Source organism: Polyodon spathula, chromosome 16 (assembly GCF_017654505.1).
Source record: "Polyodon spathula isolate WHYD16114869_AA chromosome 16, ASM1765450v1, whole genome shotgun sequence".
Taxonomy (NCBI): domain Eukaryota; kingdom Metazoa; phylum Chordata; class Actinopteri; order Acipenseriformes; family Polyodontidae; genus Polyodon; species Polyodon spathula.
This window is the reverse complement of record NC_054549.1, coordinates 33,854,915-33,880,226: the sequence shown is the minus strand read 5'-3', so window position 1 is coordinate 33,880,226 and position 25,312 is coordinate 33,854,915. Positions and strand designations below refer to the sequence as shown.

The window sequence follows — 25,312 nt, the reverse complement described above, 5'->3', positions numbered from 1 at the left end:
CCAGGGCCTTTAAACAGCAGGTACTGTTCAGTGGTTCCAATCACTCCTATTAAGTGACAATGCACACCCCATTTCCCACTTGAAGGATGGGAGCTGTGGACAGCTTCTCGGGGTTTTAGGCTTCTAAGACAGTATTGGAGAGAGATGACTTGTCCTTATGTTTATATCACTGCTGTCTACCTCTGGAATACCCTTCTTGTTTTTTGTTTACTCAATCTGAGAGTCTCTGTTTTAATGAGTTTTGTTTTTTTTCACAGGGTCAGTGTGTGGATTGCAGTTCATTGGACACCACGAGCTGTCCTTCAGGAAGCACAGAGCTGGTAAACCTTGTTGTTTACTATTGTGCCAGCTTTAAATAATTCTTACAGGATGTCAAATATTGACAAGAAATTTTAATAAAGCAATTAGTCAAGCATGCTTTTGTCAAGCACCCGTTTTTGTGGAACATTTAATAGCAGGGGAGACGTCACATTTCTTTCTCCTGTGTGTTTTTAATGAAAGAGGAGGAGCTTTAACCTTCAGCCAAACTCAGGCTGCATGTGAAGAAAGCTATGAAAAGCATGCATCACAGCCACATCAAAGATGAGAATTTGAAGCTCAGTGAGCTTGTTGGCATGGTGTTTTACTGCATAAGTGTGTAATTTTTTTGTTTAATATTTTTGTAAAGAATTTTAAATGCTTTAAAACCTCAATTGAATTGTATGAACAGGATAAAAACACAATTCCATTAATATTCACTGAATTTGTAATAAAAATAATTTAAATATAATAAGTCAAAAAGCACTTGCTATAAGCTTTATACTGTAGGCTGAACAGATGCACAGCCAGGCAAAAGGATGAACATGTAGTTAACATGAGGCAACACAATTCAAGAAGTTGCAGATTGCAGGGCTCTCACGTCCAGGAGGCAGCTGACCATTCTCCATGTGAAAGGTCTGCGCTCAACCCTTCTGGCAGGCAGGCAGACAGGCAGGCAGCTTCTCTTAAACTGAGGGAACACAAAGACACTGTTTCAGGAACATTTGCTTGAAACCTGGTTCCAGGAGACCTAGTTTGCGACAACTTTGCTGTATCAAACCTCAAGTCTCCCTGATGTGCCTTGCAGCGGCTTGAAACCTAGTCTCATGAGTTCCAAGTGGCTTCATGTTCCCTCAGCTTCAGAGATGGGGTTATTGTCCAACGTGCTTGTAAATAAAGTATGTTTTTTTTATTCACAGGACAAGTTTCATAAGGGCTGTGAATATATCTCCTCTGTTATGAACACAATCACTAACAGGAGAGGTTGTGCCAAATACTGCAACAGGACTGTTGTGGTAAGTATTAATATTGATAATTGAGAGACCCATAGTATTGATAATTGAGAGGCCCATAGTATTGATAATTGAGAGGCCCATAACACCTTACGCATTCAATGCAAGCTCATTTTAAATACAGTTAGTAAATAGTTAACTGTTTGGAGAAAAACAAAACAAATACAAATTAAATGAATCTCAGCAGCATGTTTTTTTTTTGTTTGTGTTTGTGTGGGGCGGGTAGGGGTAGGGGGTGGGGTGGGATTGAGTGATATAACTATTTTTAAAAATGAATTGTAACTAACAAAGATTTCCTCTGATATATATATACATATATCGAATATATATATATATATATATATATATATATATATATATATATATATATATATATATATATATATATATATATTTATATTTTTTGTCCCCAGAGACATGATTGCTGTAAGGGCTTTTATGGCCCCGACTGTAAAGCTTGCCTGGGCGGATTTCAAAATCCGTGTTACGAACATGGAACAGTAAGTAACAGGCATATTCTTCACACATGCAAAGTCTGTGTGTTCGATGGTCGTCTGAGTTGTCACTTCAACTGTTTCCTCTATGTTGCAGTGCAATGATGGGATTCAAGGCAATGGCACCTGTAGCTGTTTTCCAGATTTCAAAGGCATTGCCTGTCACATTTGTTCCAACCCAAACAAACATGGTGAAATGTGTGATGAAGGTAGATAATGTATTATAAAAAAAATGTTAAAAAAAGATTCCTTGCATAACATTAAATGTACACTCAATGAATGTAATCATTTTCCAAATAATAAGTTGTTATCAAGTTGCATTTTTTATATAAATGAAAAGGGGGGTGGGGGGAATTCAAATCTGTCGCGCCTCAATCAAGTCGTTGTCACTTCAGGTGCTGTTGGCAGAGGTTTTGCAGGGTAGTACTCAGACTTGGTGGGAAGGTTGTATCTGAAGATGTGGCGCACTGTGCTTATCTTGCTGATATCAGTGATTATTTATTCGGATTTCAGATTGCCAGTGCTTGCATGGTGTTTGTGATAACAGGCCTGGAAGCAAAGGGGTGTGCAGGATCAATACCTGTGCAGAAGGTTACACAGGAGAGTTGTGCGACAGAGTAACAAAGCCTTGTGGCCCATCTGGTTTGTCTCAGTATTGCCATGTAAACGCTGTCTGTGATTACAGTGATGATACAAGGTAATGTATTTCCTCTTCTTCATGTATGTATGTATGTATGTAATACTCAGTGATAATATCTACAAAATATATTGACAAAGACTTTTAGCTGCAAAGTCAGTTTAAATATATTATTTTTCTGTTTAATACCACCGTGTGTGTGTGTGTGTGTGTGTGTGTGTGTGTGTGTGTGTGTGCGTATTGGACTTGTGTTTTTAAACAATCTTGTGTCTTGAAGGTGTGTTTGCCAGAATGGGTTTGAAGGAGATGGCTTTTCGTGTCTGGAAATTAACCCCTGTCAAAAGGCTGACCGGGGTGGCTGTTCTGCAAATGTGAGCATCTACTTTCTTGTTATGAAGCTCGTTTCCAATATTGTCACATTTATGTCAGCATTCATTTATGTATCCGTGTGATGTTGTGCTGTAGAATCTTTTTATTATTCAAAAGTATTCACCTAACAGTAGTGTCCATCTAGTGGTCAAATCTAAGTACAACATAATGGACTTTTATTGTTGTCTGCAGTAAATGTCCATTGTGTATTCTTTTCTGTAGTGGTGTATGATTTCATTCTTTTCAGTAAACAAGTGGATAATGCTTATTGGATTAATTATGATATGCAAACACTAGCTTTCAAGGGTTTAAAAGTCTCCCATGCAGGTGTAAGTGGAAATGAAAAGTTCTTGTCGTTTATTTTATTTGTCTTTTTATCTGTTTTTGAAGGCAAGGTGCATCTACATAAGCCCAGGCAATGCCACCTGCATTTGTAATGAAGGCTGGTCAGGGGATGGGCAAGCCTGTGTGGAGATTGACAACTGTTTACTTGAAAACAGAGGAGGCTGCCACGACAACGCAGACTGTATAAGCAAGGGTCCTGGACAGGTACCTGTGCATTTCTGTAATAATAAAAAAAGAACTGACTGTTTTTTGTAGTAGTGTGGAACACTTAAACTTGTTCAGATGGATCGATACGTAAAGAAACGTAAAGATTTTGAAGGAAACACACATTTACCTCAGCAATCTAGATATTTGGTGAAGGGCCTTTATTTGTTTTGACAGATAAAGCCAAGGAAATGTGTTGTTTTTTTGTGCTAATTGCTGCCTTACAACACTACCAGTAATATTGAAGGGCAGGTTTTTAAAGCATTCTGGGTATTTTTTCATTAGCTCCATTCTTTGCTACAAATCCCAATGTTTTTAAAAGGAGAACATTTCATGCTGCCAATTAACTTAGAAGAGACCAGCGTTGCATTCTGTATGTATTTTTTATATGTTTAGTTTTAATTAAATATGTTTTGATTACTTAATAAAGATTCATATTCATGGGAACTTTCTTGACTGTTGTGTGAAGATAAATGTCCCTTGTAGTTGATTCCGTTTTTTTTTTTTTCTTTTCAGAGCGAGTGTGTGTGTAAGAAGAACTATATGGGAGACGGTTATAACTGTGACATAGTAAATCTCTGTTTGCAAAGCAACGGAGGCTGTCATTCTTTGGTTCGTTCAACCGTTTATTTTTTTGTGCTGTTGCCCAGCTTGTTTTATATCTGTAGTATAGTTCTTAAGTGGTAGGGTTATGGAATGGGCTACCTAGGCATGTTGCCTAGGCAGAATCGCTTGGATCCAACTAGGAACCGGACAAACTTTCATGGGTTGAATGGTCTCCTCTCATTCATAAATGTTTTCCTTCAGCCTACAAAATATACATTACTGTATAATAAGAATACATTAAAACAGTCCTAATAATTGTTTTCTCCCCACGGCAGGCTAAGTGCAAGCCTCTTGGAGATGGTGAACGAGAGTGTCTTTGCCCAGAGGACTATGGAGGGGATGGAGTTATATGCTACGGAAACATTTTAACAGTAGAACTGATTTTTATATCTCTTTTTCATTGATGTTGTTTTTCATGTTTAATAAACTAATTACTTAATTAAAAAAAAAAAAAAAAAAACATGCTGCTAAATGTTGTAAATCCTTCTGAGGATTAATTACATTTTGCTGTTTTATTGATCAGTAATTAATATTGATAATACAAGTGTTGCTTCGACCAAGCCATCACTGAGAATGAGCTGATTTGTCTGTTTTAAAGAACTGAATTTAAATAACTGCATTTCTAACTTGTGCACGTCTGCTTAGTGCACACATTCCCTAATGTATTGCTGTTGTGTCATTTAGGAACTGGCAAGCAATTCCAACTTCTTCAGTTTTTTTCAGTGGATTAAGGTATGCTGTCTCATGGGTTCTGAAATAGATTCTTAATTGAAAATGGTGATGATTCGATAATTTAGTATAGACCATTCACTTTTTTGATGTACAGGTTGATAGGGAAATAATGAGGGAGCATTGTATGTTATGTCGATACCATTTCCATGCTAAAGAAAAGAGAATTAGGACGAATTTAGGCTCAGCAAATTGTGTTTGTAAGATAACAAAAAAACTCTAAACTAACAGTAAAGCTTATCAAGAACAACAGCGTGACACGTTTGTTTAAAATGTAATTGCTAGATCTGAACTACTGCATATCTTGTCAAAAGCTGTTGTTAAATCAGGCTGGTATATTATGTAAGGCAGCATGATAATGCAGGTTGGGAAGATACATTGAGGGATTTTTTTTTTGGCTTTCTGCTCAACACAGAGCTCCTCATTGTCTAACCCAGAAGGCAATGTAACTGTCCTGGTGCCATCTGAAAGTGCCATAAAAGGTTTGAAAGAAGAACTTCGACAATTCTGGATGAGGCCTTACATGCTGCCGTTTCTAGTCCGGTAAGCGAACCAATAGTCACCCTCTGTCAGATTTCCCATGCCAATATACCACATTCCAGCTGTGGCCTTACTTCCCGTAAGGCCATCTTTAATTTTCATTGGACAGGGACTTCTGTTGTAACTAAATATGCATTACAATGCATATCTGTTTGTTGTATAGGCAGGTGGTTTTAAGCAAAATTATTTTTTACTATAGAAATGTGAAGCAGTTGTTTTGCTGTCTTGTCAGAGTGCACTTTCTGGAAGGCGCCTTTACCATTGATGATCTAAAGCAGCGTGGAGCTGTGGAGCTGTCCACACTGAACCCACGCACGAAGTGGGAAATAAAGAACACCAGTGGGGTAGGAGAAGAGTGTTGTATGCTTGCATGTGAAGCTGTACACTTTGATTGTGACGTGCTTTCTAATCACACACAAAGACACACATGCACAGAAACCCCATACAGTATCTGCAGGATTTTATCAGGTACTGCAATTGAGTTATTGAAGGAGATTTACCAGGCTGCAGAGAGACCACTGCAGTTCAAGTTCAAAACTGGTGCTTCTGTTTGTTATAACCAGACCTAGTTTTTATAACATTGTTCTTCTTTTCACAGACTGTGATGATAGAGAATGCCACTGTCCTCATTTCTGACATTCCTGCGGTGAACGGTTTTATTAACATCATTGACAAGGTACAATTCAACACCTCTCTACAACATAGATTGTGATTCAGTGATTCGATGTGCAATGATATTCAACGCTTGTAAATACGTCTCTCTCTATAGGTTTTAATACCCTCGCTGGCAGATATTCCCCCACCACCCCCAGATCTAATGCAAGTCCTGAATCAAACCACCTCCTTCAGCTTGTTCAAGGAGGCTTTACTGGTAAGGTTGTAGCACTGCAGGAGATTGGATCCTTAACACACCACACTTATTACAGGAATGGAAATACAACTCCCATTGCATAGCAGATCCATTCCTGGTTTTACTATGAGTTTAATAAGACACACCTGAGCTTGTTACCTATACACTGGGGCTAATCAAGCACATATTAAAACCTGGAATGGGTGAACATGGCTATATAATACGAGTCTATATGTATTCTACATTCCTAAAATATAACTTCTGTGATAATGAATATTTTTTTTCTCCATAAAGCCTTTACTCTGCAGTTTCCAATGATATGTAGAAACACAGATTACAATAATTTTCAATGTTTAATACTATTTTTGTCTTTTTTTTTTTTATTTAGTGTATTTAGTGCATGTTTTTTCAAAGCCACCTAAAACCTGATCTGTTTCGCTTGTCTCCCTTTTAGCATTACAACCTGACACAGAAAATTGACTCATCACAAAAGTACACCATTCTTATTCCTTTCAATAAAGCAATAGAAGACCATTTCAATGCAACAGGTTCAGAAGAGCTGGTATGAATTTATTTTATAACAGTGTGTTAGCAGACGATATCACAGAATTTACATTGTAATTGCCCTTTTCTTGGTTTATTTATTAGTGAGACTGGAAACATATTAAAATGCATACAAATTAGGCAACCTGTGAACAGATTCTTCCTGTTTTCATCAAAATAATGTATGCTGCTTCTATTTTCATTTAATTTAATTTTATTACCAGTTGCCATTCAGTTTTAGAACAACATGTGCTTACTGTGATGTTGTTTTTATTTAAATTATTTCATGTATTACTTTCAGTTGAAACTCAATTGATTTTTTAAACTTTACTTTGCAATACATGCGGTTCGTGATAAATGTTTGTTGTATTTATTTGATTTTTTTTAAATTGATGACATTGATTTTGATATTTTTCATGCAACACCATGTCACTAAAATTAGTGTTCAGTCATACTTTTGTTCAGCTTCATGCATTAAAGATTCACATATGCATGCTTCTTGATTAATTGTGGCTCAGTAATTAAAATAAAATACATGTAATATTTATTTATTTATTTACAAATATGTTATTAAGGTAGGGATTATCAGGATACCTTTTTTTTTTCAGCTGGCTATCAATAACACAACATTTCATTATCTTTTAACCCTATTCTCTGACCCTTCCTCTACATTGATTGACAGGATGAAGACTTGGTAAGGTATCATGTTATAGTGGAAGAAAAGCTGCTGCCTGGGAATCTGAGGAACGGGATTCACAAAAGCACTATGTTGGGATCCTCTTATCAAATAATGTTTCACAATAACAATGAAAACCAGGTAAGATGTGGCACAAACTGAGAGGGTCTTGACTAACAAACTGAGAATGAAAGGAGGCAGATAGTGTAGAACACTGTAGGTAGTTGGGTTCAGAACAGAACAAATAACTTGCTGGAGTACTATTTAGTCTTGGCTGATATCATCTTAAGCAAGACCAAAAAAAAAAGGGGAATGTTTGTCTGTCTTTGTCTTGTTTTCTAGACCTATGCCAATGAAGTGCCACTGAATGGGGTATTTTATAATACTAGAAATGGGATGTTGATGGGCATTTCTCAGCTTTTACACATTCATAAGAACCGGTGTGACAGAAACGTGACAGTTCTAACAAAGGTAAATGTGGTAATAAAGTTCCTACAATTTAATGTTGTTCGTCCTAAAGCAACTTTGCAAATAGACTAATCAAACTACAAGTAAACAGTTTATTACTTTTTGTTTTGTAATGTCACAATTGAATATAGTGGCTATTTTCTCAGTGTGTGTGTGTTTTTTTTTTACATGCGGTTGCATTATGAGAGTGTGACTTTGTGCCTAATACCGTCCTCATACTGTGCTCTAACTCATGCTTCTTTGTATAAGGGGTTCTGTGGACGTTGTGATGGAAACCACAGGTGTCCTAAGGGAGCAATCCCAGTAAGTTGTTTTTGATCTCATATGATTTTTTAAGAATTGTAACATAGATTCTGTATTGTGCGTATTTTAAGTTATACTAGCATTGAGTTACTTCTGACCAAAAAAAAAAAAAAAGATCCACAGGTTACTGATTGACAAAACTAATTATAATATTTTGCTTTTCATGTGAAGCTTACTCATGTAGCAGATATGGCAGCTCTGAAATCGAACTGCAAATACAGAAAAAAGAAGACAGGGAAAAGTAGAGCAGTGAGCGGGTGTTCCTACCAGTGTTTGAGTGTGACTGAGGTAAGCAGGGGCCAACAATCATGCTGTAACAACGTTCTACTGTATTTGGAATGTGTGTGTGTCTGAAAGGAGGTACAACTGCAGTTCACTGTACTGTCTTTACTTTACATAGCTGAAGAAAGGATTTTGTCCTAAACAATTTTTTTAATCATTTAAATTAAAAAAGTTTTGTGTGTGTGTATGTGTCTATATATGTATGTCTGTAGCCAACTTCCCCAGCGTTTCGTTATGCATAACAAGGGAAAGTGTGTTTTGAAACAGACAGTGGAGGTGCTTGTAGGCTTTTGATGCCACATAATATCAATTAGTATTTGTATTGCTCTTGTATTTAAAAGGACCATAATTGTTGTCCGGGCTATTTTGGACTACATTGCTTTAAGTGCCCAGGAAAGCCAGGGAACTGGTGTTCCAACAACGGCATCTGTCAGGATGGTGTTTTGGGCTCAGGGGTTTGCCTGTGCAAAGAAGGGTTCCACGGTAGCGCCTGTGAAGATTGTGAGCCTGGACGACATGGAACCAGCTGTGAATCAGGTGATCACAGCATACACACAGCACACGCGTTCCCTTGACGTGACATGGTGTATAAGTGGTTGAGAGTAAGAACATGCCATGGATTTGTGCGCTTTTGTTGTCAGTCTAAACTTGTTGAGATCACAAAGTGGTTGTTTTCAGCTTCACGTTAATGTGTCTAAGATATGCTGTAATACCGGTAAACCTAGCACAATGCATGTTCACGCCTTTGTCTGTGTTTGCATTGATCTGGAGATGTCCTGTAGAGAATTACAGTGTGACTCATCTGTTCATGCTTAGAATGTACATGCATCCATGGGAAATGTCTCGATGGAACAGGAGGCGATGGGAAGTGTGTCTGCTACAAAGGGTGGAAAGGAGAAAACTGCACTGTGGGTAAGTCACAACTAACTTAGTGTGATCAAATAAACATTGGGGTATTTTGCCCTATTTGCTTACAAATGGTATTCTTGCTCAGTTTTCCAATTAAGAGGTATTGAAATCGCTGAAAGAAAGTAGAGCTACTGTACTGGTTTTGCCTGCATTATACATGCCAAAGATCAATGTAACTAATTGTTTTTTTGTTATCAATCCATACATTATTTCTGGCAAAATTTTACAAAAAATATGGTTGTAATTTAATGGTAAAGAGTTATTTTGAGTAATTATTATTATTATTATTATTATTATTATTATTATTATTATTATTATTATTATTATTATTATCTTTTTTTCAGAAATTGTCGCTGATCCATGCAATGACACATGTGACCCTAACGCCAAGTAAGTGCCAATGCTTAATGCCAAAAAGAAGTACAAACAGGTTTATTTGGAATGTATACCATGTGTAGTTGCTTGATTACTGGGTTAGGCAAATGGGCAGGAAAAAAAATCTCTTTTCCTACAAACCATTTTCAAACTAAAGCAATGGTGATTACGTTTTCTTGGGATTATGGTTCGGGGGTGCAGGATTGGAAGCCTCCAGCTGTGGTTTTGTATTTACTGTAGTAACTAGAAGTATCCTTCTTCCTGTAATATTAATAAACCTGGCAATGTTTTGCAGCTGCTTAACGGGCCTCCCTGGGTCGCTCCCGACTTGCTCTTGCTCTGCTGGATACGCTGGGAACGGAAGCTTCTGCTCAGGTCCACTCGATCTTTCGGTTCTATGAAAAATCTCCTGCACTTTTTTCCAAACATATTGACACAGTCTCCATTGACCCAGATATGATCTGCTTTAAAATAATAGGACATCACTTTAAACAACCACGTGCTACCATGCCATTCTACCAGGTACAGGGACACATAACCTCTCTGTGTGTTTATAGGGTTTATTTATCACCAACAATAATGGAAAACCAGGAGGAGGCTGTGCACTTAATTAAAATGTCTGCAGGTGACAAGCATATGTGTATAAAATGCAATACCATCACTTTGTTTTAAATTGAGAAAGCATAGTAACTTATTCTGTGGATGTTGTCTGCAGAGATGAATCCATGCGATAGTGCTAATGGGGGATGCTCAGAGCATGCAAACTGCACTAAGATCTCCCCTGGGGAGAGGAGCTGCACATGTACTGAAGGCTACTTTGGTGATGGGGTGGTGTGTATAGGTAAGTGCTAACGCATTCAAATACAGCAGCTTATTTTGAAGCATTCATTCTATCTGGGTGTGATACATGGAGGATGTCTGTGTGTTGTAATCTTTTGTAGTGATATATCAAATGCATGAATTGTTATTAGAAGGTTGAAGAGGGTACCAGAGCTGTAATGGAGGAACATTATAAAATGAACTGTATGTTTATTAGAAGGACCAAGAGGGTTTATTGGAAAATGGTTACAAAATAAATAATTGTTAAAGAATGATGTAACCACAGGTTTGGTATAAAAAGGCTTGTATAGAGCGTATTTGTTGGACCAGAGTAATGAAGCGTGCACACTCTGTCATCCCCGAAATTGGTAACAATGTTATGTTATGCTCCACTTTGCAGAGAAAGACGGCTGTCTAGTAGACAACGGAGGGTGTCATCCTCTAGCTGAATGCATCAAAACAGGGCCTAATTTAGTAAGGTTTTTTTTATTTTCTCATTATTCCAACTGAGGAATGCTTGCTGCATAATTCACTCATACTGATTTCTGTGTGTTTTAAAAGCACTAAGCAGTTGGTGTTGACTTTAAAGCAAAGGACCGTCACCATCTGACCTCCTCCATAACATTCCCCTCCTAACTCAGCAATACGTAACAGTGACAATGTAAAATACCCGAGAATCCGGGCTTGCTTCACTGTCCTTTCACCTCTACACCAGCTATCAGATGGCCCTCATCTCATCATTATACTTCAATGAAGATAGATGAAGCCCAGGTCGTCTCTTTCTCTACGGGGACAATTATTCCAAAATTGTCGTTTTTTTCTTTTTTCTTTTCTTACAGGTTGGTTGTAACTGTCCCCCAGGCTACAGTGGGGATGGTAAATTCTGTTTTCCAATCAATCCTTGCAAAACGGTATGCTGCTTTTATATTCCATAAGTCATTAATCAAGTATGTGTGGGTGAATTGCATGATAAGAATACATTTATGTAAACTACACACTTTTAGCATTATACATTAATTGATGCTGTTTGAAATAATAATGTTGTGTGTTTCTTTTTTTAATTTTATCATATATTTTTTCCTTTTTATTTTTACAAAATCATTTACATTACAAATAGAGTCAGTGTCAGCTACAGTATATCTGTAATCCTTCATATATTGATGCAACAGAATAGGCATTTGGAAATGATAAAACCTGTAGTATATTGCAAATTTGATTTGTTCAAATGCTTAGCTTGGATGAAGTACAGGAGTGTTAAGAATATTCTTTCTGTTGACTGTTTATGCCCGATTGATTTACCTGCTATTCTTCATGTGTTGCAGAACAATGGAGGCTGCAGTAATTTTGCCTGGTGTATATACACTGAGCCAGGGTCCCGCAATTGCTCCTGTAGGTTTAGCTATGTTGGAGATGGTGTGACATGCAGAGGCAGGTTACATCGGGTAGGTGTTTCTTCTTTTGTTGCTGGGGGGGGGGGGGGGTTGGGTAGGTTGGCTGAGTTGTGCTTATTGATCAGCTTGTATTGCTATACATTTCTATGACTTAAAAGCAATGAAAAGTATTGTTAACTAAGGCCTTATAGCTTGTTCCTAACACAGTTTTAATTTCCTAGGAACTAGACAGAGAACCAGCAGCTTCATGGTTTAACAAAAAGGCACAGGTATGTGACACCTAGAGAGAAGCTATATGCAGTACGTATATCCTGAAAGGCAGAACAGCTCAATTGGGTGCTTTGTGGTTGTTGCTGTTATACTTTTTGTGACAGAGAAGGACAGCTGATGAAGTATGTTGTACTGTTCATTTGGAATAACATTTGTTGACACACAACAAAAATAAAGCTTTCACGACTGTTCTTTGCTTGAGCCTTTAGTCTTACTAGCTACTGAGCTGAGAGCACCACACTCAACACCTATTTAACACAATCCTCGATGACAAATAATCCTTCAGAAATTGAGGTAAATCCTATAAGAAAAAGTATATAGGAATCCATTACAAAGGTCATGTAGGATTTTTTTCACCAGGGAAAGCCAATAGTTATCCTTTTTTTTTTTACTTTACAGATGCACATTTTGAAGGAGTTAAATGGAGAAGGGCTTTTCACTGTCTTTGTTCCCCATCAGGATTACATTAGCAATGACATGGTAATGCCTTTCATTTACTTCGGAGCGGGTCCTGTCCTGTTCACTTGGTTTGTGTAACCTGATGTGAAGTTAAAGTAAAACAAATCCTACAACATCGACAGTGAGAGATGTACAGATTAAGACAGTTTGTTAGGATTAAAGGCTAGTTTTCCACAAAGCATTACAGCTGACCATCTTGTATGATTTCATGTATTTCTTTTTTCTTGGTATCCTTATGCTTCTACAGTAGCCATGTGTTTCTCTTCAGGAACATCATTGGACATAAAGCCCATATTATTGGGAGTTGTGGAACCCTGAAAGGGAGATCAGTAAAGGAAAATCTATATATATATATATATATATATTTAAGCGTTTACTGCAACATGCTGATCATCACACAAGCTAATCATTGTTAAGTGTAGGGAAAGAGCAGAGGATAATACAGTAATGAAAAGCACCTTATGTAAAACTAGAAGAAACCTAGTCAAGCAGAACAACAACTCAGCTAGTGCCTTCTTCAGGGTCCTTATTTAATTGAAACCACGTGCTCAGTTAGCTTCAGTGGCTGAAGGATTCATTTCAACAGCTGATATCTCTTCGAGCAGACAGAGGAGTGGAAGACCAAGAGTCTGACTGGTCACATGGTGCGCTATCACATTGTCGGCTGCCAGATGCTGCTGCTCTCTGATATTCAGTCCCTCAGAACACTGGTCACCCTGTCTGGAAGCTCTCTGCAGATCACGGTGGAAGAGGTACGTGTCATCAGCTTGCATATTATGATGAACCTGCTCTCCTGTCCTTGTGCCAGTATCATTAAACCATCCAGGACCTGTTTGAACCTGAGAGAGAGAGACATTTATATACTAACGTTCTCTAGACCATGAAAAAGGGAATGTCAGGGATGGTCCAAAATGACCTGCGGACGGCTGCATAAAATTCATCAAGTAAAGTTTCCCTTATTGTTCAGTTTCAGGTTGTTTCAGTAAGTAGTTAATACACTGGATTTATCCTTTAGGAGTTGTACTTCATTTTACTGAATGTAATTGTTAAGGAGTCTTCGGCAACTGGACCCAGGTCAGTATATGTAAGTCATAATGTATTTCACAGTTGAAGCTAATGCCTGTTGTGTGTGACTATAAAGACAGAGCTGACCACGAAGGTGTATGTCAATATGTTTCTTTTTTAATTTTATGTAGGACACCGTTTACCTAAACAAAGAAGTGAAAATCATCAGCAGTGACTTTGTGGCCTCCAATGGGGTTATTCATTTTATTGACAAGGTTTTAGTCCCCAGTGATCTGCAGAACAAAAGTGACTTACATCAACCTAAGGTATGTGACCATGAATAGGCAACCATTCCCATGTGACTGAATTATATTTTGGGTCAAAAGTTTTTTTTTGTTTTTTTGGGGGTTTTTTTTTCTGTCAAGTGTAAATCATATTGTGATGTTTTCCATTTCAGAAAAATGTTACTGAAACAGCAGAGTCTCACGGATATACTATATTCAGCAAGCTGCTGCAGGTAACGCTTGGATTCTTAAAATACTGTTTTGGTTACATTAATGATTAATGCTCAGTGGTGTTGTCCTGAATCTCAAGGTTCCTGGAACACCACTCCAATATAGGTTTTTCTTAAGCAAGAATTATACCAATTCACATTGTCTTCTATATTGAACTTCAAGTAACAAGGTAATGCATTAATCTTATTTCTACAAGGATTTCCACAAAGTGTCTTTCTCCATCTTGTCAGAATGCTTCACTTGGCGTGTCTGTGTGTCCGTGGCTTCGTTTGTATTGGTTTCCACAGTCATAGTCCAAGTCGATGTACCGTGCTGTCGTCTTCGTCAGCATTTTTAACCTCCTTAGAAGTAGTTTATAATAAAATAAGTTTCTAATACTCTTTTTATTGCATCAAGAGGACTACTGTCTCAATCAGTTGTGTGGGAGATGTGATTCATGTGACTTGGCTAATATGCGAGTTTCAGCTTGACTACACCACTGCTATTGCTTGGATAAACGATGAAATATGGCATATATTGGAAAGCCAAGTATTACTGACTATGCTGTGTCTCTTTACCAAGACATGATGATGGGATAATGACCTTATCTGGGGTTTTAGCAGTACGCATACCTGTTCTAAAAAATGTATTAAGGCTTATCCTGTAAATAAGAATGCATGATCAAAAGATATGGTGAAGTTTGAAATATACATACGTTGTTGCCTTGTGTAAGATACATAAAAAAAGGACTACTTTGCTTTTTTTGTAGGATGCTGGCTTGCTGTCGATGGTACAAAATAGTCTCCATCACCCTTTCACAATGCTGTGGCCTACTGATAAGGTTTTTGATTCTCTTCCTGATGAAAGAAAGAAATGGCTCTACAGTGAAGATCACAGAGATAAGCTGGCAGCGTATATCAAAGCTCATATCATAAGGGATAACAGGGTAAGGGCAGCAGCACTGAGAACACAGATTACGGTCATTAGACTACCTGCTTAATCTGTTTTCATTTCAACAAAGGATTCTGTGTTTGTGTGCTTTCTCGTGGTTTTATCAATAACCTTGTATTACTTTATATTTTAGATTGTGGCTGCTGATCTGCCAAATCAGAAATTCCTGAGAACGATGTACGGGTCACTAATCTCTTTTGCCTGCAGCAAAAACATAACTGTAAGTGGAATGTTAGGCATCGGGCATGAATAGATTTAGTACAAATTTGACAAATATATATGTTGTGCGACACACTGCTGTTACAGGTTCTGTCCTGCCGGTGAGATGAGGTTAAAAGCTCTAAAAACCACAAGAGCAGATGAGCCCGGCTCTTTTCCATTGTGGTTAAGATGCTTGTTGCCGGTTCACGCCCAGCCTCAGCCCTGTAATATAATCAATCAATCTTTATTTTACATAGCGCCTTTCATAGTGAACCACCATCACAAAGTGCTTTACAAGATGCAGTAACAACAACATAATTAATAATACTTTAAATATAGAGAAAATGCATAATACATGATATACAGTAAAAAAAAAAAAAAATTAAATAAAAAAATCATAATATATTAAATACAGTGGAAAGTGCACAATACATGATAGTAGCATAATACATGAAATAGTAGCAGCAACACAGCAGCTATCAGCCTTAAAGAACATGGAAGGCAAGCGAGAACATGTGGGTCTTGAGAGTTGATTTAAAGCGAGCGACGGTGGGAGTATCACGCACCAGAGCTGGGAGAGAGTTGCTAACATGCTGTTGTTTTTCTTGTAAGGGTGACATTTTTGTGGATGATGGGAATGCTAAAATAGTTGACCGGATGATAGAGTTTGATGTTGGGATTGCTTATGGGATAGACCAGCTCCTGGAACCTCCGAACATGGGGGCCCGCTGCGACGATTTTGTAAACACAACGATTTCTGTGAGTACTTACATTAGTAAAAGCCATGTACTGCATGTTCGCAAGGCTGACAGGTAACTAAGGAAAGCAGATTAGCACAAAGGGGGAAGGACGGGGTTAGAGAAAATGAGGCCTGCATGGAAAATACTAGTTCAAAATAGGAAAGGATAACATCTGCAATAGGTATATAAGGAAGGAACCCAAGTAAGGGATATTGTTTGAGCCTAAATTAAGTTTTACAGCATGTTTAACTTTATTAATCATTCCCTGAGGGGAAAATGATTTTTAAATACACCTTCGTGACTTGTGTAAACTGAATTGTCTTTATCTCGGTATTCTTTTCTCTTTCAGGGTAGGTGCGGGAGCTGCAGCTTTACACCTCCATGTCCTATTGGATCGATTATGGTTGTAAGTTTTGTAAGATTTTCAGAATAATGTCTGTAAGCCTGTGCCGAGTCTTCAGTCTGTCTTCTTGAGAGTATCTTGAGGTACAGTTTTATTAGGTAATACTAAGAGCTAAGTAGCCAAACTAATTAACCAAAAACACTGTTGCTGATTAGTAGTTTTAATACCAGTTCTGAAACATTAGCAGTTCTAGCAGACACTGTGATAATGCTTTGTTAAAAAGTCCCTGGGATTTTCACAATGTGTAAGTTGCTCCAGTTTCCTGTGTTAACCTGTGAATAAGTCACTTCTCTTGTTTTTATTACAGAGTATTAAGCCGTGTTCAAATCCTTACTATTATAGTTCTGGCTTGTTTCACTCACCTTTTGGGTACCGTAGAAGATACCATCATTTGATGAATCCCTTCCACCATCAGCTTTCAATTGGTTGTATGAAGGAATGCATTTCTACACAGTGGGCTGCAAAGTGTTGTAAAAATCATTATGGAAGGGATTGCCAAGGTAAGCTCTTTAACACATCAATATGATTAGTATTATTTTGTTTTACTTTATCGCAATAAGATTTTGATGTGTGATACAATACTGTAATGCTTGACCAGAACATTCGTATATAAACAAAAACAAAGAAAAGCTCAACAATAAACCAGGATATCAATACTAGTAAACAACAATAAGTTACAGAGTTGCAAATATAATTTTTATTTTATTATTTATTTTTTTATGTGTTTCAGTGTGTCCTGGTGGTCTGGAGGCTCCCTGCAGTAACCATGGTGTTTGTAATGATGGGATGGCTGAACAAGGCCAATGCAACTGCTCATTGGGGTTCTCTGGGACAACATGTGGACAGTGCGCTCCCAACCGATATGGACCAGACTGTAGGGGTGTGTAGCATTCACAATTGCACTTTCAAGTCTATGACTCAAGGTGAATCGATTGGCTGACAGGACTGTGCACATCTATGTATCCCATGATACCGAGCCTGTGTGCGTAGAATGGAAGTTGAAATCGGGTTAAAAAGTGTGTTGGCGAACAGGCATGCTTCCTTGTTTGATGTGTACAGTGTTATGTTTCCCTTTCAGAATGCAATTGCACTGCGCATGGGAAGTGCGCTGAAGGGGTTGATGGGGATGGAAGCTGCTTCTGCAAAGAGGGCTGGATAGGAGAGAACTGTGAACTCCAGCTTGGTGAGGCACAAGACAGTTAAATGCATCTAACACTAGCACTAACTGATCAAGCTGTGAGATTCATGTCTTGCCAGTTTCATTATATTTGACTTTACATTTCTGTCAGCTTCAACAGTAGTCTGAAAAGTGATTCTGCACTGTGTGAATGTAAAAGTAATGCCAAGTTGAAATGAAAGCTGCACCAAGGTGACAGGTGTCAAATTCTTTGTCTTTTTTTTTTTTTTTTTTTTTTTTTTTTTTTTTTGTTACTGGTTCTTAAGGCGTGAAGCCTGTTTGTACACCTGGATGTGATCCCAATGCTGTATGCCAACCTAACAACATATGCGAGTGTGATACACTGTATGAGGGGGATGGGAGAAACTGTACAGGTAACAATTATTGTTTTTCTTCAAAAAATGTATTGTAACTATCAATGCTGTGAAACGACACGCAGTGAAGGAAAGAAACCGCTTCTTCCTTCGTTTCTGCACCGCGGATAGCTCTGGAGATGAAATGGGTCTATTTTGTCTCAACAGTTGTGGATTTGTGCATGGATTCCAATGGAGGATGTCATGAGCACGCAACATGCACTCAGAACGGTGTCAATCGCACCTGTACGTGTTTGCCTGCCTATACGGGAGATGGCTACTCTTGTACAGCAATAAACCGCTGTGTATCTGATAATGGGGGATGTAGTGAATTTGCCACGTGTATCTTCACTGGCCCAGTAAGTAGCCTACAATATTGGGTTATGGTACGTCAGTCTGTAAAATAATGGGTTTTAGAGGTAGTTGTTTTAGAACAATACGTTTTACTTGAACTCAGCACAGTTACAGTGCTGTTGCTTCAGTGTCTGACTGGAACATAACATCAGAGTCAGTGAATTAGGGTCCTCACAAAGTAAAGCAGGGCCTGTGAAGTAAACAGAGACTATTGGAAAATGTACATAGTGATCCCAAGGCACAATCAGATGAATATGATTAGGCCATAATATGTACAAGTATGTTTCAGCTTTTATTTGTGATATTTGGGCCTGTTCCACTTTGTTTCACAGAATGAACGAAGGTGTGAATGCAATGAGGGCTTTGTGGGTAATGGAGTGCAGTGCCTAGAAAAAGCAATTCCTCCACTAGATCGCTGTTTAGAGGAGAACGGAGGCTGCCATCCACAGGCTGTTTGCACAGACCTTCACTTTGAAGGTGAGAAATCACTAACCGTCCTAATATATACTAACACGTTGGTGCCCAAGATTTAGCGAAGACACAAATCACGAGGCAGCGGCTTCTGCCTCATACAGACAGCAGGGAGGACAGTTGTGGTTCACTGAAATGAAAAATGGAACAGACGGATTTATATCTGGAAATGTTGGTCAGGCTGTTTTTTTTTTTTTTCTCCTAATTTGGCATTTGCTGTACAGTTTTAAGCAAGTCATTTCTAAACACATTTCAGTACCTTTTTTTTCATACTCGCAGGGTTTCTTTTAAGCTTGGGTTAATGTGTTACAGAGAAAACGGCCGGAGTGTTCCATGTGCAGTCGCTGAAAGGGAAATACAAGCTAACTTACAGCGATGCGCAGGCAGCCTGCCAGGCTGAAGGAGCTACCATGGCAACCATTGCTCAGCTGTCCGCAGCACAACAGGTACCATTTGTAATGCCATGTTAAAAACGTATTATTATTCAATTCAGCCTTGCACACAGATGAGCCCCCTGTGTTTATACAATATGTGTAAACTAATTGAGACCCCAATCCATTTCAGTACTGACTCTTCTTTCTTTTTCTTGTCTAGCTTGGTTACCATTCCTGTGCAGCAGGCTGGCTGGATTCTGAAAAGGTCGGGTATCCAACCACAAACCCCTCACTCAACTGCGGCTCCAATCATGTTGGAGTTGTACTCTATAATAAGCCAGGGAGCCTTTATGATGTTTACTGCTACAGAATTAAAGGTATCTTGACAAACGGAGCTGGTTTTCATGAATCGCAAGTTTACACAATAGCTACATATTCAATCTGAATGCTGCCTAAACCTTCAGGTAATCAACAAATAGTTACCAGTTAGTGGCAGGGTTTTCAGATATGGGTTTGTGTATTCAGAGAAACTTAATTAAAGCGTAACTAGGGCCTCCCTTTTTATTTAGCAATTTTGTTTTAAAATTAGAAGAGGGGGGTGAATTGGAGAGTGCCTGTCCACAAGGCTCTAAACTGTGTAATGTTTCATTTACCACCAGTTTGTACACTTAAAGTTTTATACTGTATTTGTATATTAGAATACTAAGTAATGGCCAGTAAACGATATAGATTTCAAGTTCCACATATCTGTAGTTAGAGAAGCATTGACTGCGTATAACTACATCAGTCTCTGTGGTCATTGGCTAATGTTTGTTGTTTGTAGATGTCAGTTGCATCTGTCGAGACGGATATGTAGGGGATGGGGATTTCTGCAATGGAAACCTGCTGGATGTCGTAGCTTCCAATGCTAACTTCTCAGTGTTTTACTCTGTGAGTACGGTCAATCTACGTTTTATGAACAGCACAGACAACAACACCTTTGTAATTGTGTAGCAGAACTCAAACTCAACTGAACAATGCTAGCATTGATTTCTTCATTTATTTAGGGGGTTGAAATAACAAGCAAACTGGTCAGCAGCCTACAGTGTTTCTTTGTTTCAATCCCACACAGTTATGTTGACAGTACATTACACTTTACACAGCCTGTCACGATTTTGTAAATGTAAGTTAGATTGCTAGTCAGATTATTGAATAGTCCACAATATTTTTTTTTTTTAAAGCTGAGAAGTGAAGTAACATTTTTCATCTTTTGCTTCCCTAGACATTACTACAGTATGCAAACTGTTCAAGGGGAGTAGAACTCATGGATTTTCTCTCTGATGAGACCACATACGAGACCCTGTTTGTGCCCGTAGACACTGGATTTGGAGAGAACGAGGTAAGCTCAATCAATGGTGTGTCTTTTTTTGTTTATTTTTTATTAAACTGATCTAAAACTGATTTAAGAGTTTGCTAAAATGTAAAAACATCTGGAAAGTGGTGTTTTCAGTACTTCTAAGGTTTGTTGTGAAACGATATTTTGTTCTATAGACTTTATCCTTGAGAGACCTTGAGTACCACATCTCTGTCAATGACAGCTTTGTCTTCTACGACGAACTGTCTCATGGTACAGTTATACCATCCAGACTGGGCTACAACCTCTCGGTGACTGTATCCTCATTTAAGAGATGGAAGCTAACCAATGTAAGTAACACAATGGAAAGTATGTGTGTTTGCTTGCAATTATTTAAGTATCCTCTTTCAAAACTGCACAGAAAGGTTACCTCTTAACACTAGGTGGCTTCAAGAAATATAAAACCTCGATTTGTATAGGAACTAAGCAGTACACATTTCAAGACACATTTAGTCACAATTAGGTGCACTCTTCTCAAAGTTTAATATATTTTAAACTGTATATTTAAATCATACCGCTATTAGAATGCAGTGATATGAAAAGCAATAATCAATGTTCAAATGTTTTGGGGTTTTTTTTGTAACAGGGTTCCAAACTAATAAACGACCATCTGATTGTACAGTGGGATATCCCTGCTTCCAATGGAATTCTCCACGTCATTGAAAGACCTTTGAAGGCCCCGCCTCCTCCGGTAAGTGCTCACAAAGTTGAATGAAGTCATGGTTTCCTTTTTGGAACTCTGAAACTTAGAAATGCAACAAGAAAGCTTGCTGTGTGTTTCCAGGTCCTGTCTGCTGTGGCTCCTGCCTCTCCTCACAGCTCTGCTGCAGTCGCTTCCACTGTCCTCATGGCGTGTTTGCTGGCTGTGGCTCTTGGCGGGGTGCTGTGCTACTGCTTCAAACGCAAGAACGAGGGCTTTCACTTCCGTTACTTCAAGGTGTGTGCGCTTCTTAGAATAATCCTCATCACAAAGTTCAATTTGCAGCCTCTAAGATAGTGGTATACATCTTATTCAAGATTAGTTATTCGTAAATGCTTTTCTTGCACTGCCATTTCATCGCCAAACATCAGCAGCCCACATTGCAAAGGCACCTGATTATTGGTGTGCTTGGCGTCTGTGAGGCTGTCACAAAAAAGAAGTAATTAATTGGATGGGCATGGATACAGAACCATTCTCCAGCCCGTTAATTTACTGGCAAAAGAAAATCCAAGCAGGAGGGCAGCAGGATGAGTAATTATTTATTTTTTCTCCTGGTGTAAATCCTAAATGTGTCTCCCTAAGTATTTACCCCCCAACTGCCTCTTGTTCAGGCGGACGAAGATGAAGACGATGGAATGCCTTCGCCAGCAGAAGGGAGATCTTCATTGGTTTCAGTACCAAATCCACTGTTCAGTGGTTACAGTGCATTTACAGAACCTTTTGAAGTAAGTCCTCTTCCAAGAACAACTTTTGAGGTGCACAAACAAATAATTCAGATCCAGCTTTCCACAGCAAACAGGTGGGGACACCCAGGTGAGGGATAATGGGGTTGATTTGAGCTGGTTTTCCATTCTAGATAAAACAATGGAAGGAACAACTGCTCTGTGGAGATTTGTGTAAGCAAGCAGCTGTTTCTTCAATATATTGGCACATGAGCCCAATCAACAGCATGGCCTCTCATCAGATCAACAGGGGTGTCTGCCAGGATGGTGTGCTCAGTTTAGTTTTTTTATACAGTACAGTAAGCCTGAAATCTACCTGCAGATGACTGTTTCATTTATTTTACAGTAAATGTTGATTGGGGCTCTAAAAAAATCCAGCCTTTTACAATTTTACTGAAATGTAATTGTCTCTACAAAATAACTGTAAGAAGCTGGTTACCAAGAATGCTGACATGCATATTTTTGTTTGCTTTCAGGAAACCACAGACGTTGATTATTCAGACACTCGGAGCATTCTCGGTTAACCCAAACGATGCAGGAAAATCTCAAATCACTGCCCGATGGCCTGTTGTTAGATCAGTTTATAGTCTCAAGGCCTGGGTGGTGGGAACACGGAGTGCACATACGGGTATTTAAAAAAAAAACTAATTAGGACATGACTACTAATACTACTATTTCAAGAGAGATCTGAGGATCGAAGGGAAAGCTACACTACTGTTAAGTGATTACAAACAGCTTTGAAAAACTGTTTACACTCAAAACATTAAGCACTTTTACTTATTATATTCTGTGCATTTTCATAAGACATTACAAATTAATTAAAACTGGAACGTTGTTATTCTGGTGAAATTAATATACAATTTTGTTGGTCGTTTTGTTTGAGCAAATGCATTATTAAAAGTTTGATGGACTAATAAAAGTATTAAAGCTGTAGAAGTTGTGTTTGCTAATGCTTTTTCTTTTCTTCCATATATTGCAGAAATTAAGATTCTCTTTCTCAGTGTGCAGCACCTACCTTGTTTCTCCAAATACTGTCTCAGATTCTTTCAATAATTATTGGACTTCAGCTTCTTACAGGTACTAGGTTTTAGAAAGTTGTTCTTAGGAGTTAAAAGCAGTTGTCATTGACTGAAACACAAACTTGTTTGATGTTTTTAATTCAGTTAATGTTCTCCAGTGCACATGAACATGACTGACGGCATCCATGAGGTGTTGCACTGTAGTGTTAGCAGAGAACAATATCCATTACACAAAGAGATGAACCAGAGCTTCCACGATACAGAGCACACGCAGAGCTTACCAGCAGCAAGAGAGCACCTGTTTGTGCATCTACAACTGATTAACGATCGATCACCATATAAATACATCATATTAAAACAAGAAGCACGACAGCGATGACTGTCTATCTCAGTGCAGCGCACAGCACATGACAAGGAGAGAGAGAATGCAAAATACGTGCTTCTTAATGTAACCTGGTTTTAAATAGATTTTTTTTTAACAGTACTGGGCATGTGATAAACGTTTCTGTTGCCAACTCAAAGGCTAGAAAAGGGTAAATCAAAACTGACAGATGATTGAAGTAGAAGAGATTTAAATAGGGGTCAAGATACAGTCACTGGAATAAGTTTCACGTTTCAAAACCTATAGCTTGTCATGGCAGGTGACTAAGCGTACCTCAGTATGGGGGAGTTCTGTCCATGCAGCAGGCAGCTTTGTTAAATGAAAATAAACAGCAATTCATTAGAGGCCAGTTCATTTCTTCAACTTTTGAACTTTCTTTCTCTCTGGTTCAAAACTACTAGATGTGTAACATCTGGCACAACCTTAGCATACGGTCACTTTCACACGGGAACAACATAACAAGTAAAACATGTTACTCACATGAATACATCATTATACAACACTGCTGAAGAAAAACAGCAAACATTAGGATATTCAACAATGAAGCTATTGGAGTCCGAGTTACAGGTGTCATGCTGTCATTTACTTTCTGTACTGACATACTGGAGTTATTTTATTGGACACATTTTCTAGAAATCTCAATAAATAGGTTTCAAGACTATTAAAGATGCTGTGGTTTTATCTTAAATTATACATTATCAAACCCATAGTTTGCATAAAAGAAATGTCATGGAGCAGATGGAAACACAAGTAGAAAAGGAAATCATACACATTATGAGTGTGTGGGAGTATATACTATCAACAGGAAGTCCTTCAAATGTCTTTATGTCCCACGGGTAATACAGAGTCTAAACAATGTACAGCACCCTCTTACAGACCAGACCCTTGACTGTGGAGACATTCGCATCCTTACAGACTGGTCAAGGACAGTGAGGGGATGAGTATTATACGCTGAAACTACATCTTCATTCTCAAAGGCGTGTGATGATACAGGAACACAGAGCACTCATACTGAAACTGTCTTGCATTCGCATAGGCTTGTCAAGGTAGAAGAACACACACGCAATCAGAGAACAGCGATGGGATGAGGGTTAATATTTACTGGAGCTGCTTCAGATGCATGAGAGTAGGTGTTAAAACTTCATGCTGATATTGGACTCCGCCCTCACCAAGACAAGCACCAACTAAAACAAAGCTTATTTTACTGTACTCGGAAGCGCTTGGCCATTTAACTCCAGGCTTGAGGTTCTTTAGGTATAGCATAATAGCTTTTTAATGTGTTGCTTGTAAAAGTTGATTTGCAGATTGAAAAAAAATAAAAATAAAAATGAAATTCCTTTGTGAGCAAATCAGGAGTCCGATACTTAATGTAGCTTGTTTTTGTCAAATCGGATTGTTGAAGGCAGTTTCACTTCCTCACCACAGGATTGGGATTTTGATATATAATATATATTGCACGGAGAGTTAAAGTTAATCTGAGTCATTTCAAAAGGATACTAAACTGTCTTCAGAATATAAATAAATAAATCCATCTATCAATCCATCCATCCATACATACACACATACATAAAGTTCTACGGATTGGCCACACGATGGCAGCATTGGATAAGAAATGAAAGCTAAAGCCAAGTCTGTCTCAATGGAGTTCACTACCTGCACTATTTACGTGTTTTCTGAATCAACAAGTCGCTCATGGCAGGTCTTTGTCTCGTTTTATTTCTTCTTCAGTAGGTGTTTTTGTATTTTTTTACATCGCACTCCCCCCACATGCTTTATTTGATTACATTTTGGTAAAATATAACATCAGCGAACTTGCTGTGTGGTCCAGTGGTTAAAGAAACAGTGATTTTTGTCCACTCCTTGTCCTGAGAACCCATTTGTTCTCATTTATTTACGTGTTTTCTGAATCAACAGGCTCATGGCAGGTCTTTGTCTCGTTTTATTTCTTCTTCAGTAGGTGTTTTTGTATTTTTTTCAGCCACTGACTCACTGTG

General features: G+C 38.3%; 1 protein-coding gene across 2 annotated transcripts in view; it reads left to right on the top strand.

Annotated features, from left to right (window-relative positions):
* stab1 (stabilin 1) overlaps positions 1-22,850 on the top strand; it is a 32,310-nt gene extending 9,460 nt beyond the window's left edge. Inside the window, exons 19-69 of one of the 2 annotated variants that reach the window (XM_041273383.1) lie at positions 258-320; positions 1,218-1,313; positions 1,724-1,810; positions 1,902-2,013; positions 2,318-2,501; positions 2,719-2,812; positions 3,201-3,359; positions 3,876-3,971; positions 4,241-4,336; positions 4,650-4,697; positions 5,110-5,237; positions 5,467-5,578; positions 5,833-5,910; positions 6,004-6,105; positions 6,539-6,646; positions 7,310-7,444; positions 7,646-7,774; positions 8,021-8,074; positions 8,246-8,362; positions 8,698-8,893; positions 9,173-9,268; positions 9,610-9,655; positions 9,936-10,015; positions 10,356-10,481; positions 10,860-10,933; positions 11,299-11,370; positions 11,782-11,901; positions 12,072-12,119; positions 12,520-12,600; positions 13,185-13,331; positions 13,776-13,910; positions 14,042-14,101; positions 14,848-15,024; positions 15,163-15,249; positions 15,843-15,989; positions 16,320-16,376; positions 16,681-16,873; positions 17,104-17,253; positions 17,452-17,556; positions 17,817-17,924; positions 18,072-18,262; positions 18,590-18,734; positions 19,041-19,174; positions 19,323-19,479; positions 19,926-20,032; positions 20,364-20,480; positions 20,633-20,785; positions 21,082-21,186; positions 21,280-21,432; positions 21,807-21,920; positions 22,394-22,850. In XM_041273383.1, coding sequence (XP_041129317.1) covers positions 258-320; positions 1,218-1,313; positions 1,724-1,810; positions 1,902-2,013; positions 2,318-2,501; positions 2,719-2,812; positions 3,201-3,359; positions 3,876-3,971; positions 4,241-4,336; positions 4,650-4,697; positions 5,110-5,237; positions 5,467-5,578; positions 5,833-5,910; positions 6,004-6,105; positions 6,539-6,646; positions 7,310-7,444; positions 7,646-7,774; positions 8,021-8,074; positions 8,246-8,362; positions 8,698-8,893; positions 9,173-9,268; positions 9,610-9,655; positions 9,936-10,015; positions 10,356-10,481; positions 10,860-10,933; positions 11,299-11,370; positions 11,782-11,901; positions 12,072-12,119; positions 12,520-12,600; positions 13,185-13,331; positions 13,776-13,910; positions 14,042-14,101; positions 14,848-15,024; positions 15,163-15,249; positions 15,843-15,989; positions 16,320-16,376; positions 16,681-16,873; positions 17,104-17,253; positions 17,452-17,556; positions 17,817-17,924; positions 18,072-18,262; positions 18,590-18,734; positions 19,041-19,174; positions 19,323-19,479; positions 19,926-20,032; positions 20,364-20,480; positions 20,633-20,785; positions 21,082-21,186; positions 21,280-21,432; positions 21,807-21,920; positions 22,394-22,441 — 5,727 coding nt within the window. In that variant the 3' untranslated portion in view covers positions 22,442-22,850. The remainder of the gene's footprint in view (positions 1-257; positions 321-1,217; positions 1,314-1,723; positions 1,811-1,901; positions 2,014-2,317; positions 2,502-2,718; positions 2,813-3,200; positions 3,360-3,875; positions 3,972-4,240; positions 4,337-4,649; positions 4,698-5,109; positions 5,238-5,466; positions 5,579-5,832; positions 5,911-6,003; positions 6,106-6,538; positions 6,647-7,309; positions 7,445-7,645; positions 7,775-8,020; positions 8,075-8,245; positions 8,363-8,697; positions 8,894-9,172; positions 9,269-9,609; positions 9,656-9,935; positions 10,016-10,355; positions 10,482-10,859; positions 10,934-11,298; positions 11,371-11,781; positions 11,902-12,071; positions 12,120-12,519; positions 12,601-13,184; positions 13,332-13,775; positions 13,911-14,041; positions 14,102-14,847; positions 15,025-15,162; positions 15,250-15,842; positions 15,990-16,319; positions 16,377-16,680; positions 16,874-17,103; positions 17,254-17,451; positions 17,557-17,816; positions 17,925-18,071; positions 18,263-18,589; positions 18,735-19,040; positions 19,175-19,322; positions 19,480-19,925; positions 20,033-20,363; positions 20,481-20,632; positions 20,786-21,081; positions 21,187-21,279; positions 21,433-21,806; positions 21,921-22,393) is intronic. The other variant, XM_041273384.1, reaches the window with a different exon arrangement.
* Positions 22,851-25,312: the final 2,462 nt, after the last annotated feature.